This window comes from Bos indicus x Bos taurus, chromosome 9, assembly GCF_003369695.1.
Source record: "Bos indicus x Bos taurus breed Angus x Brahman F1 hybrid chromosome 9, Bos_hybrid_MaternalHap_v2.0, whole genome shotgun sequence".
NCBI lineage: Eukaryota > Metazoa > Chordata > Mammalia > Artiodactyla > Bovidae > Bos > Bos indicus x Bos taurus.
In genome coordinates, this window is record NC_040084.1 from 21,605,934 (window position 1) to 21,618,619 (window position 12,686).

Sequence of the window (12,686 nt, forward strand, 5' to 3'; positions counted from 1 at the left end):
GATCCTGGAAGACAGCTCTGCCTGCGGCACTTAACACGGCTAAGCTCATAACCAGATTCAAAATGTCAGTACTCATTATCTAGATTCTAATGGAGCTGACCGAGCCAGTCAAGAGTTGGGCTGGCTGTAAGCTGGGCATTTTAGTGACTTGTACTCCAATCAGAAGTTGATAAAGGTGGGTCTTCTCCAAACACTGCCCCATCTTTTCTCATGGACACAGCTGGACTCGGAGGATATGGTCTTTAGACAGCACAGACACGGAAGACAACACACAAATCAATAGAAAAAAATAACTTCTTTTTATTTACAAAAAAAAAATCCAAATATTGGATGCTGTAAACAAAATTCACAATCTGTTCCCTCTAGCGTTGATTCAAACATGTCAGTTTTTAAAGAGTCCATTCTCCATCAACTCCTTTTCTGCCTGTGACACAGTCTAAAGTGAAAGTATTCCAAAAGAGTGACCCCAGAAGCAGCTTGCTGCAAACAGGACGTCTCAGAGCAGGTGATGGTTGTAGAGAGGTCGAAGAGACAGCCAGCGGGCAGAGACTCCTCTATTCTGCAAGGATTTGCAGCCATTCTCACCAAGTTACTTGCCATCTTCCAACTCTGTACTTTGACCATGTACTTTGTTAGCAAGCCATTATTATGACAAAATATTACATAGAGATTCTTTCTTAGCACTAAAAAGGCTATGCTATGAGAGATCATAAAGAAAGATTATATTCAAACAGGTACTATATATGAAATTACTTTTTTTGGCTTTTGGCGTCATCTAACACATGTTGTCTTCAAACAACAAAAAAGCTTATTTCTGAACTGCTGACAGCTTTTAACATAATACATTTCATTTACAAAATAGTTCACAATATTTATTTGGCAAGCATTGCACTGAAAACAACTTTACACGCAGTAAGGCAACCTACAATAAGCAAACAGAAAGGGGTGGCAAAAACGAACAGTATGTTCACTCTTCTTGGCGTTTCCTCCTTGGCTTGGCTTACAGACCTTCCATCCTTGCAATGCTGGAGCCTCATTAAAACAGTCCACCCAATACCAAGAGTGAGCAAATATTTGATCCCGTTTCTGGAAAGGAAAAGTCCATCTTGATGTAAGACATCTTGAGGCAATGAGACTTTACTGCAAACAAAGTCAACTTGTTAAAAGGGCACTGTCATGGGTGAAGTGTTCCCTGATGTGCCAGGCTGGACAGGTGAGAAGAACCTCCAGCAGAGGAAAAAAAAAAAAAAAAAAAACTTCTTCCTGCTTTAAAGTAACAGCGCACTCGACCAGATAAACACAAAGGTAAGCAAATCACAGACACTAATCAGGAGTTGAGAGCTGTCCTTTCTTCTGACTTATGACACATGGCTCTCTCTCACCAGACATTCAAATGTTTAGGCCACACATCCACAAAGATAGACATATATTCCACCGTTTGTTCAACTACATATGCACAAGACTATAGTACATACAAAAGGGAAATAAATTATATCAATCAAAGTAAATGCCGAAGGTTGTCTTGAGTACAGCCTGTTCTAACTGAAAGCCAGGTGCTGGCATTTCCAACTATACTACCAGCCCTGGAGTAAGCAAGAAAAGAACATAAATATCAGAAAACAAATGAAAAGTGTATTTTTCAAAGAAGGCCCCTCCATACAAGAATCTGTGCCATAAAATAACAGCGGATCGTTGCTCTGGCAGAGCCGGAGACCTCCAGATTCTTTGTGAAATAGTGAACGACTCATCCATCAAGAGTTAGGATAAGAAGGAACAAGGCAGATGCCCAGACGCTCCTCCTCCATTCCCGAGTGTTCCCTTAGCTTTAATCTTAGGGAATGTCCAAACAGGTAAGGAGGATGGAGCTCTGGGTTTCTGACCATTTAGTATCAGGCTTAATCTGCAAATGGAACATTTCCTGGGAATTAGCAATGAATTTCTCAAAACCCAGGGCTGGAGTGAGCGAGTCGGAGCCAGCATGGGAGAAGAAAAAGTTCCCTACAAAACAGCGAGTGGCAGTGCAGTAGCTGTTACAGCTGGGACAGAGTTCACAGGGAGGCTACTCCAGCAAACCCATCAAGTTCCGGTTAAGGCTTCAAAGAAAGATGCGCAAGAAAGGTAGTTGGATGGATTAAACTAACAATGAGCATCTGAGGGATGCCCAGATAACAAACAGATTACACTGCCAATAGGATGATGCTATTTTCTTCCCCAATCCTTCTCTAATGGATGACAACAATCAGTTGATTCTTCAGAGGGCTGCACATAGTAAGCAGTCATCCACTAGGGTTGGTAAGGGATGATGTGGCTGCCTCACAAGACAAGAGGGAAGGTTTTCGGATGTTAACTTTTGTTTTCAACAAATGCATTTTCAGAGACCAGTGTCCAAAGAAATTAAAGGCTGGGAGAAGGGATGGGTTCAAGATTAGCTGTCACTGAACTGAAATAGTAACGCCAGTTCATTTCACAAAGGTGTAACTGGTCTCTTGAGACAGAAAATAAAGTTGGAACTGATTCGATGCAAAGTGAGTGAATTTGAAGTACAGTACTAAATATTTAAATGCAGTGTGACAACCAGATCGAAGATGTTTCATGTTGGCATGAATTTATAAAATTTTATATATAATATATATCTCATATATAAATTTTAAGCAATTGTGCAAATACTCTTTAAAAAGGGTCATTTCACATTTACTAAACTCTAGTGGTCCTGGAATGCATAATGCACTCATTTAAAAATTCATTTAAATATTAATAAGTAGTGTTCAGATCACCAGAAATTCTTTTGAGCAGTCAGGGATTTAAACAGACTATCACTGATCCATGATCCACTGGATTATACATCATGGAGGTATTGCAAGTATTACAAAAACTAAAAGGGTTCAAACTGTCTAAATGGCAGTTCAGTATAAAAAAAAGAGTGCTCTGCCAAACAAATATTCTCCCATTTGTGGAATTCTATGGCTCACAAAATAAAAAGAAAACAAAAACAAAAACACTCACTAAAAAGGTATAATCTCTGCTCAATCTATCAAATATATTAATTGTTTTCCTCCTTCATTCACTTTAAGTTTTTTAGATGTGGGATTTAATTCATCACTGCAATATGCCCACGTCTCAGGTCATCCTGTTGAAAACATAAAAGCACACAGTATTTAAACATTTCCTATTTGCTACATTATTCTAGACCATAGTCAATGAACTGTGTGTATATACACATATCACAAATATGTATATATATACACATAATATACACACACATACACATGTACCTAGGATAACATCACACCAACAATGTTAACTTTATACAAGTATTTGTCAAGAAAAAAATAGGGCATCTCCTCCACCATTCACAAGCTTATGTGTTGTTTTATTTTCTTCTTGAGTCCCTGATAAAATAAGTCATTAAACCATAAAATTTTTCCACTTCAAATTTTCAGAAGGCAACAGGCACTTTGATGTATATTGGTGTGTAACAAATATAGTAACTCTTTATATATTCTACTATCTCTCTTCTACTTGGGTATTTTTATCTGGTAAATCTTTGGTCCTTGAGCATACTTTCTTTGCTACAGCTGTTTTTGCTTGCATTTTCACATTTTAAAAAATGTGAGCTATGCACGCAGCTGGAAATAATGGATTGTGTCATCATAAGTTCTGCTGTTTGTTATGAGAACTGCACCAACCTACTACTGTTCACTTGGAGCAAGCCATTTCTATTAGCGCAATGGGAGAGTTCCACAGATAGTATTCACTACAAGCCTCAGCAATCCCAATGTTGGTGTACCCCTTCTTTCTGTACCATTGTTACTATCTGAACTCCTGAATTGATAATTAAGTTGGAGGGAGACCTTTTTTTAATCTCTGTATATTCCCTTTCATGAATTCCATCTTATAAGAAACTATCCACTTGTCTTTTTTTCCTATGGCAAAGCTATGGGAGCAGGTACTGCAAACCCATATTGTCATCAAGCTTTTTTTTTCCTCTGTCTCTAGTTATTTTAGGAGAACCTGGTTGCTTTTAATGACAGGTCTCTTTTGTTTCAGGAAAGAATCCAATTGGGTAGGAGAATCAGGCGGGAGGGTTGGTAGTGGTGGGTGGGTTATTTTGAGATCGTGCCCCCATACCTATGAAAAGATCCACAAAGCTTTGCCAAGTTTAAAACCAGGAGCAGGTCATCATTGCACAAAACATATCCCTAATAAGGGCTGGATCACTCAACCTTTTTCTTTTTATTTTTCTTTTCTCTCTCTCTTTCTCTTTTTTTTCCTATCTTGTCTGAAATGGCTTCCCCACAGGACATTTTTAAATGATTCTTAATTGCAGGGTAGCCAAGTGGAGTATGTCTGTTGCTGGCATGTGAACACTGGCTGGACCTGTGCAATGTAGTAATTGCTAAAGTTGGCATCTGCTACATAGGGGGCCGGCTGGTAATAGCAAGTGACATTGGCCACGTTAGGGATGACATTCTGGTCAGCTAGCACCCGGATAGCCAGCATTGTGATCAGGTTTAAAGTCTGTCTTCTTTCATGTCCCATCAGACACACGGTACTCTCATTCACCACTCCATGAAGGGTCATGAGATAGTCATACTTGCGGTCTTCCAAGCCCACGAAGTGGTTCTGCAAATAGGACTCCAGTTTTCTCTGCTGCTCTCCAATGTCTGAGAAGTCGATGAAAAACCTGGAACACATATACCTCTGAAGGGTCTTGATTTCATCAGAGGCGGGCCTAAAGCCCCTCACTAAGAGGTTGCAGTACTTTAACAGGCCTCCCCCTCTGATTTCCTCCGGGTTCCTCGTGGCAATGATCTTGTTACAAAGGTGATCAAAGGCTTCATGGAAATCGCCATAGACGCTCTCCCCGATTATTGTGGGGTGAAACGTTTCAGTCATCGGGTTCTCTGAACACTCGTAAAAGAGGAGAAGAGAGTCTAATTTGATTTGAAAAGAATCTACACTAAATTCAAACTGCCTCCGGAGGGAATCCACAAATTTCAGTTCCACATTTTTGCCACTGTTGTTTGACAGGGATATAAGACTCCATCGGTCAGAGTCATTGCACACTTTAACCATTTTCTGCACATAAGCTTCCTACAATTTAAAAGACAAAACAAGAAGATGAGCAAACCTAGAAAAAAATAATAAATACATCCTCATCACAGCTGAGAATTATTTTGCTCCTCCCCTTTTGTTTTGTCAAGTTTCAGCAAAACACTACCTACAGGTTTAAACATTAAACAGTCTTCTGAAAACAACAACAACAAAAAATACATTTAACGAGTGGTTCTGCTGTCTGGGAAAGAGACTAGAAGTAATAGTTTGAGGCTTTTGGCAGACATAGCACAGTACTAAGCGGTTCTGTTGTCATGTCTGACTTTTGAAATGTTATTTTTTGAGAATGCTCTTACAGGTACAAGATTCACACAATATAGCTGCAATATTCAAAAGACAGAAGGGCCTACAGTAAAAAGTCAGTCTGCCTCTCATCCTGTCCCTAGTCACCTAGTTTCCCCTCCACCCGCCAGGCAACTGATAGGATCAGTATCTTGTGGGTCCCCGCAGGGATTCTGTAGTTAAAATCAAATATGAACTAAATTAAGACATTCTGGGAGGCTGGTTCCTCAGATCATTTTGACGAGCTTTGAGCCAAAGTGGGGAGGAGGGGACCCATTATATCCCGAACCCAACAACCAACCAGGAGAAAAGCCGTATTTAATCTTAATGCCTGGAGTCAGCAGAAAGCAGCTAGGAAATTAGTCACTTTTTCCAACACAATAATAAGCCCATTGACTCGCCTCTGCTGCAGGCTGCAGGAGACTCAAACATCCAATGACTCAAAAAAAAAAAAAAAGATGGACAACATTTCACTCTTCTACTTATCAGAATGTACGAATGTACTCCGGACAGGACTCAAGCAAGGAAAGCCAAGAGTTAAAAAATAAGGAGAAGGAAGAGAGGGCAGGGCAGATGAGGAAGCAGAAGGCGCGGGGCGCTGAAGCAGCAAGTCAACGAAAACACTCAGACACAAGTCCACGCACCTTCGTGAACTCAGAAAAAAAATAAGATAACTGAAAAGCAAAATTAGCCAGGGCGCGCACACGGGTCCAGGTGGCCGACCCGAGCCCCGGGTGTCAGCCGTGCAGCACTCGCGCCCGGCCCGCCGCGGGGGCCCCGGGCCCCTCTGGGGTGGCGGGGGTGGGGGGAGGTGATTTACCTTGAGCGTGAGTGGTGTGATCTTCTCCTTGTTCACCCCTTCGGGTAAGAAGTCCAACAGGCAGTCCAGCACGACGTCCTTCACAGTCTGAAACTCCTCTTCCCCACGCAGGTCGGCGCAGAAGATCAGGTCCAGGTCTTTGTAGCCCAGGCCGCTGTCCTGGTGCAGGACGTGGCTGGCGGCCGAGCCGTTAAGGCGCACGTCGCGGACGCCGATGCGCTTCTCGGCCAGCCGCCGCCGCACCACCTTCACGATCAGGCTGGGCTGCAGCTCGAGCGTGGGGAAGTTGCCGCGCCCGTGGATCGGGATGGTCTCGCTCAGGATGCCGTCCAGCCGCTGCACTTGCTCCCAGTTCAGCACGTTGCAGTGCGCGGTGGGGCTCTCGCAGTATTCCAAGCAGTGCCCGGCAAACCCGCCGCCGCCGCCGCCGCCGCAGTCGCCGCCGCTCAGATCGCCGCCCAGGGGGATGTAGGGGCCGCCGGCCAGCTCGTCCTCGGCCATGGCAAAGTACTCTTCGCCTTCCGCCATGAAGTGCCCGCCGAACGCCACTTGGCCCTGGTCGGTCCTAAGAGAGAACGGGGGGGGAAGTGGGGGAAGGAGCGCGCTGAGGACGCTGAGAAGCGGCCGGGCGGACGGGGGAGGGGGGGGCCGCGAAGGCAGGAACGCGCCCCCTTTCCCCGCTTGAATCCCCCCGCCTCGCCTAGGGGGACACCCCAGAGACGCTCCCTCCCCAGGCCCCCGCGGTTCCCCAGCCGCGCGCCGCGCCCCGCAAGAGCAGCCCCGCACCAAAAGTATCTCTGATGCATCTGGAAAAGCGCAAGCGGGAGTCCCGTCTGTGTCACCTGGAGGCGGCCGCCCCTTCTAGGAGCGCGGCGAGCGAGGAACTGCGAGACAACTCTTCGCGAGCAGCGAGTGCGCTCCCGGCCGCGGCAAGCGACTCGAGTCCTTCCTAGACCCCCGCCGCCCGCGCCGGCCACTCCCGCCCCTCGCCCCCGCCCGCGCCGCCTGAGTCGCGGTGGTCCCGGAGGTGGCGGCTCCTGCTGCCGCCGCCGCCGCCGCCGCCGCCGCACACGTTCCTGTCTCTGGAGCTTTAGCAGTTGTGCGGGAGAAACGGCCTCAGTACTTTTTTTATACGAGGTCCTCTGGGCGCTTCCGGGGCCCTGCGCCGCACGAATCGCCACACCCTCCTCATCTGCATAGGGCACCGCCCCCGCCCGCCCGCCCGGCTGCCCGAGCCCCGCGGAGCTGAAAGGCTGCGGCGGCCGGTCCCGGAGTGCGAGGCCGGCGGCGGTTGTGAGTGTGCACTCGTGTGCTTGTACTTATATTTGACGTATGGATTTCCCCCCCACACACACACAAAGCCCCTCTTTTTATTTTTTATTTTTTCCCCTCCAACGAAGAAACATTTCCGATGCCTCAAGAGTTCTAAGTCGCCCGCACAACCAGAGCCCGGCGAAATTCGCGCAACTGCAGAAACTTCCCAAACATAAAATTCTCGCCTTTTCTGGCGCGTCATTATGGCATGTGGACGGGGCTCCAGAGGTTCTTTCGACTCCCCCAACCCCCGACCATCGTTTTATTAGACAATGTGTGGTGTCAAGCTAGACCATTTACTCCGTTAATAAACCCGGCCTCGGCGAGAACTAAGGCGCCCACTTCCCCTTGCCGGTCAGGCGGCGCGCGCGAGGGGAAGGGCGAGCTCCCCCGGGTTTCGATTCTCCAGACCTCAGGCGGCGCGGGGAGCTCGGCGTGAGCCCGCGGAGCGCGGGGGCGGGGCCGAGCGTGCGCCCGTCTCCCGCGCGCGCGAGCGGGCCGGGGGCGCGGCGTGGGGCTAGCGCGCGTCTCCGAGCGGGCGCCCCGGCGGGCCTGACAGCCGGAAGGGCGCGCCGCCAGCGGCTGAGGACCCGGCGGGCCCGGAGTGCGGCGCGCGGGGAGCGCGCGAAGGGCTGCCGAGCCGGGCAGGACGCTCCGGCGGCGCGTTCTCTCGCTGAGACCTTAGGCGGAGAAGCGCGTTCGTTCCCGGGGCGCATAAGGTTTTCCTTTTTCAAGTGAGTGTGCTAATGTCGGTGTGAAACGAGCTGGTATTTCACGACCCGCGAAAAGTACGAGTTTAAAGGACACAAACGTTCCTCTCGCAGCCCCTCAACTTCAGTCGCCTCAACGGCGCGAAAGGAGCGTGGTGTTATCTCCGCGCGCCCTCGCGCTCACACGCGCCCCCCGCCCAGCCCACCCCGGTCTTTGCTGGAAAGCGCCCCCCTCTTCGGACTGTCAAGTCTGGCTGCTCGATGCCTCTTTTCAAACTTAAAAGAGTAACTTTCCTTCTCGTGGAGGCTGCGGGCTCCTGGGGTGGGGGGCGCCTGGGAAGCTTGGAAACCCCCGCCTGTGGCCCCGCACGACCCCGGCCGCCCTGCCTGCGAGGGAACACGACCCCCCCCTCCGAACAGGGGGAGCCCCGGCCTCGTCACCGAAGCTGAGTGCCTTGAGGGGGGTGCTGGAGAGTTAGGGGGGGACGGTCACCCGCCGAGCCTCCAGCTGCGTGGCAACGCCGCCCCCTGCCGGTGCCCTGCGGCGCTGCTCTCAAAGCGGAGGAACCAGCGGGACCGCAGACGGAAGCCATTACTCCTCAGCGCCGGCCTCGCGAGGTGCGGGAGTCCGGGAAGGGACCGCGGAACAACCAGCCACACGATTCTCACGGGCCCATCGCTTCCCCAGATGCACACTCATGGATCTAGTCACCTGTGCATAACTGCGCGTGTGTTGTGAGAAAGGTGTGATTTGACATAGAGCAGTGGTGGACTTGGACTTCCCTGGTGGCACAGTGGATAAGAATCCGCCCGCCGATTCAGGAGACATGAGAGACGCGGGTTCCATCCCTGGGTCGGGAAGATCCCCTGGAGGAGGGCGTGAAAACTCACTCCAGCACTCTTGCCTGGAGAACCCCATGGACAGAGGAGCCTGGTGGGCTACAATCCACGGGGTCAGAAACAGCCGGACACGACTGAAGCGACATAGTACTCACACACACAATGGTGGACTAACTGGGACGAGCGGAGCTGGGGGAGACGAGAGGAGCGGCGTCCTTTTGATCGGATCTTGAAAAGTGGACTTGCCTTGGTAGTTGGGAAAGGAGAAAAGCACTGCCAGCAAAAGGGAAGAATGTAAGAGAATTGGAGTTTGAGCAAGGCCTTATAGACCGCCACTGTAAGAAATGAGATTGGTGGTACATCTCGATACAAACCAGATTGGTTCTAGGAACTTCCTGAGAACCTCCGGGCAATACTCTCCTTAGCTCTTTACACTTAACACCTCGTTTAATCTTCACTTGAGAAGATATCCTCTATCACAGGGATTTGGAAACAAGAATTGTGAGGTATAGATTTGCCCAAATTTCATAGCTAATCAGTGGTGAGTTCAGGCCTCGAAACCAACCCATTTCTCTGCTGCTGCTGCTAAGTCTCTTCAGTCTGTCTGACTCTGTGCAACCCTATAGACAGCAGCCCACCAGGCTCCTTTGTCCATGGGATTTTCCATGTCCCTGGGATTCTCCAAGTAAGAACACTGGAGTGGGTTGCCATTTCCTTCTCCAATACATGAAAGTGAAAAGTGAAAGTGCAGTCGCTCAGTCGTGTCTGACTCTTAGCGACCCCATGGACTGCAGCCTACCAGGCTCCTCTGTCCATGGGATTTTCCAGGCAAGAGTACTGGAATGGGGGGCTATTGCCTTCTCCACTCATTTCTCTGGGGAGTGCTATTTAGCCATAGTTTTCAGAAATAGGATATATGTAGCCTACCAGTACCCCCTGGTACTTTGAACCTCTGGATTTGAACGAAAAAGAAAAGGCCTTTTCTATAATGAAACACATGTTCAAGGCTAGTATGAATTCTGCCCCTGAAAACAAAAGCAATGGAGTAGATTATGTAGTAGGTGAAAATGAAAGTCACTCAGTCACGTCTGACTGCAACACCATGTACTATAGCCTGCCAGGCTCCTCTGTCCATGGAATTCTCCACTCAAGACTACTGGAGTGGGTAGTCATTCCCTTCTCCAGGGGATCTTCTGGACCCAGGGCTCGAACCTGGGTCTCCGGCATTGCAGGTGGATTCTTTACTGTCTGAGCCAGCTGAGAAGCCCAGTATTGGGTACACTGCACTAAAAAAAAAAAAAAAAAAATAGGTTTAGCCCCACTGCCATTATTTTATACTTTAACCCTTCTCCCAAAAAAAGTGGGGAAGAAAAAAGAAAGCATTAGAGTCTCTCAGCCCTTGGCTACCTGGGCTTCAGGAAATCTTAAAGATTTTGGCCTGTGGGGCTAAAGGAATCTACATTTTGGCAAGTTGTCCATGTGATTCCTAACACAAGGACCCAGTCTCAATTTACACCAGGCTGACAAGGGATACTGCAGCCTGGTTCTCTAGGTGGGCACCTTCTCCCTGGCAGAGGCTGCTCTTTTCTGCCTGGCTGCTCTCATGACCTTTCCCAAGAGTGGAGAGCATGGCTGAGAGGCAGAGGTGGAGCCTGAGGCCAGCTGCCAGAGAGCCTGCAGTGCATTAGATCCTATGCTGGAGAAGGGTGAGTCCCAGGGGCAGTGGGGCAAGATGCCTTCTCCCAAGTCTCCAGGACTTTGTGGCTGACACTTCCCTGACCCTCTAACAAAGTGTTAGGCCTCCGCATCTGGGTTCTCCCTTGCTAGCACCCTTCCTAATCCCAATAATCCACACCTGCCACCTCCTGCGCTATTACATCTGGGATCTCTTACTTTTGGCAACACTGCATAGTATTTGACTGGATTCATATGGGCCTGATTCATAGTGGCCACTTTATACATATTGTTGAATGAAAGTGTCTGTTGTTCGTTGTTCTTTGTCCCTCTTCTCCCTGTCTTCAAACTGAGATAATATTTACATTCTGGAAAAGAAACGGTTCATCCTTACATGAAATTGCAAATTTTGCAATTGCAAGTATTTCTTTTTCCCTAGAAACCAAACTAATTATCAAATGAGAAAGTCCCTACTCTCCAAATATGTTCATTGCCAAGATCACCTCTCAACACAGTTACCCTTGGATTAAATTTAGGTGCAGAGTTGCCATATACATGTCTGTATACGAGGCTTTAAACAGGCTTTAATTTCTATAGCTTTTTGGTAAATAATTTACTTTTTCTCATCTTAAAGGGGAGGAAGATCTATGGCAATATAATGCTATATGTCTGTATCTGTAGTTCTTAAAGGAAAGCTAAAAAAAGAAACACTTATGGCTAGTTAACCTGGATTTAAAAGTGACAGTCTATCTGGACTTAGCAAAATAAAAAATTCCATTTTGGCCTGGAGAGTACTTAATGTTACTGAGTTGGTTATAATGTGCCAGACACTATGCTCAGTATCTTATAGACACCATTTCTTTTAAACTTTCTCCACATATCAGAGCTCTACATATCACATCCCCGTTTTCCAGATGGGGGAGATGAGGCAGAGGAAGGTTAAGGAACTGACAGAAGTGGCAGAGCCTCGGTTCACAGCCACTCCTGTGGCTGCTCTCTGCAGCTTTTCCTCTGGGAGCCTTCCTTCCCCCTGTCATTTCATTTTCCTTTTAGGCTTAAAACTGAACTGGAACTGTACTCTACTCCTACTTTCTTTCCAAATTCTATGTTCAGATTGTATAGAACATCGAAGACCAAGGTGTTTTGTCCTGAAACAGCTGCTGAGGTCAGAATGCACCTGGCTGGGTGGATGAGAGTATCTTCGTCAGTCAGAAAGGCCTGCCTCCCTGACTGGGGGGTCCAGAAAGTTAGCAGCCTTCCAAAGAGGCTTTGAGAAAACCACACACACACACACACATAGAAACAGGGTGGGGAGGGTCACAGTCTGCCCCAATTTCACTTAGTCTCGCTACCCTTCCCATTTTGCTTTGTCTGCTTCCTGTCTTTTCAGGAATGTTTTCAGAAGATAAGCAGCAAATAAATATGCAATGATTCCCCCACGCTCACATCCAAACGTTGCTTAGAACACAGCAGTGAGGCCTGGTTCCTCTCTCTCCCCAGATTTTTGTCTTGCTCTTCATCTTTTCACACCAGCTCTCTCTACCCTCTCCAAGGATTATCCACCTTCCCCTGCCCCTGCCCTTTCCACCAAAAGTGACAGAACCCTGCAGAAATATCTTGTCCCCTCACCCCCACCCTGCGCCAGAGCAGTGGGATGTAAAGATTTTGGGGCCACTCCCCACACCCTTGCCATTTACCGCCTTCCTAGGGCAGAGTGGTTCCTGAGGCCATGGAGGACAGACAGGCGTCCTTCTCCAGCCATGTCCGCACAGAAGTCCGCATTGCAGGGCAAACGAGAGCTTTCTGTCATCCAGTAATTATTAGTAGAACAGCAGCCAGTCAAAGGGCTTCATGTAAAAATTAAAACTCCTGGGAAATTAGTCAATACATTACCTGTTTCCCCAGGGAATGCTGCTTGTGAAATGACTCTC

At 48.2% G+C, this 12,686-nt stretch overlaps 1 protein-coding gene across 2 annotated transcripts; it reads right to left on the reverse strand.

Moving 5' to 3' along the window:
* Window positions 1–276: 276 nt before the first annotated feature.
* Window positions 277–7,322, reverse strand: TENT5A (terminal nucleotidyltransferase 5A). Of its 2 annotated transcripts, none has more exons than XM_027550998.1 (3): window positions 7,004–7,322; window positions 6,218–6,782; window positions 277–5,094 (listed from the first exon to the last, which is right to left on the reverse strand). In XM_027550998.1, the coding sequence occupies exons 1-3, from the start codon at window positions 7,021–7,023 to the stop codon at window positions 4,318–4,320; spliced, it is 1,362 nt and encodes a 453-aa protein (XP_027406799.1). In that variant the 5' UTR covers window positions 7,024–7,322; the 3' UTR covers window positions 277–4,317. The 2 variants fall into 2 exon arrangements, with proteins under 2 accessions (XP_027406799.1, XP_027406798.1); XM_027550997.1 differs by having other exon boundaries at window positions 7,060–7,300.
* Between the last annotated feature and the right edge of the window lie 5,364 nt (window positions 7,323–12,686).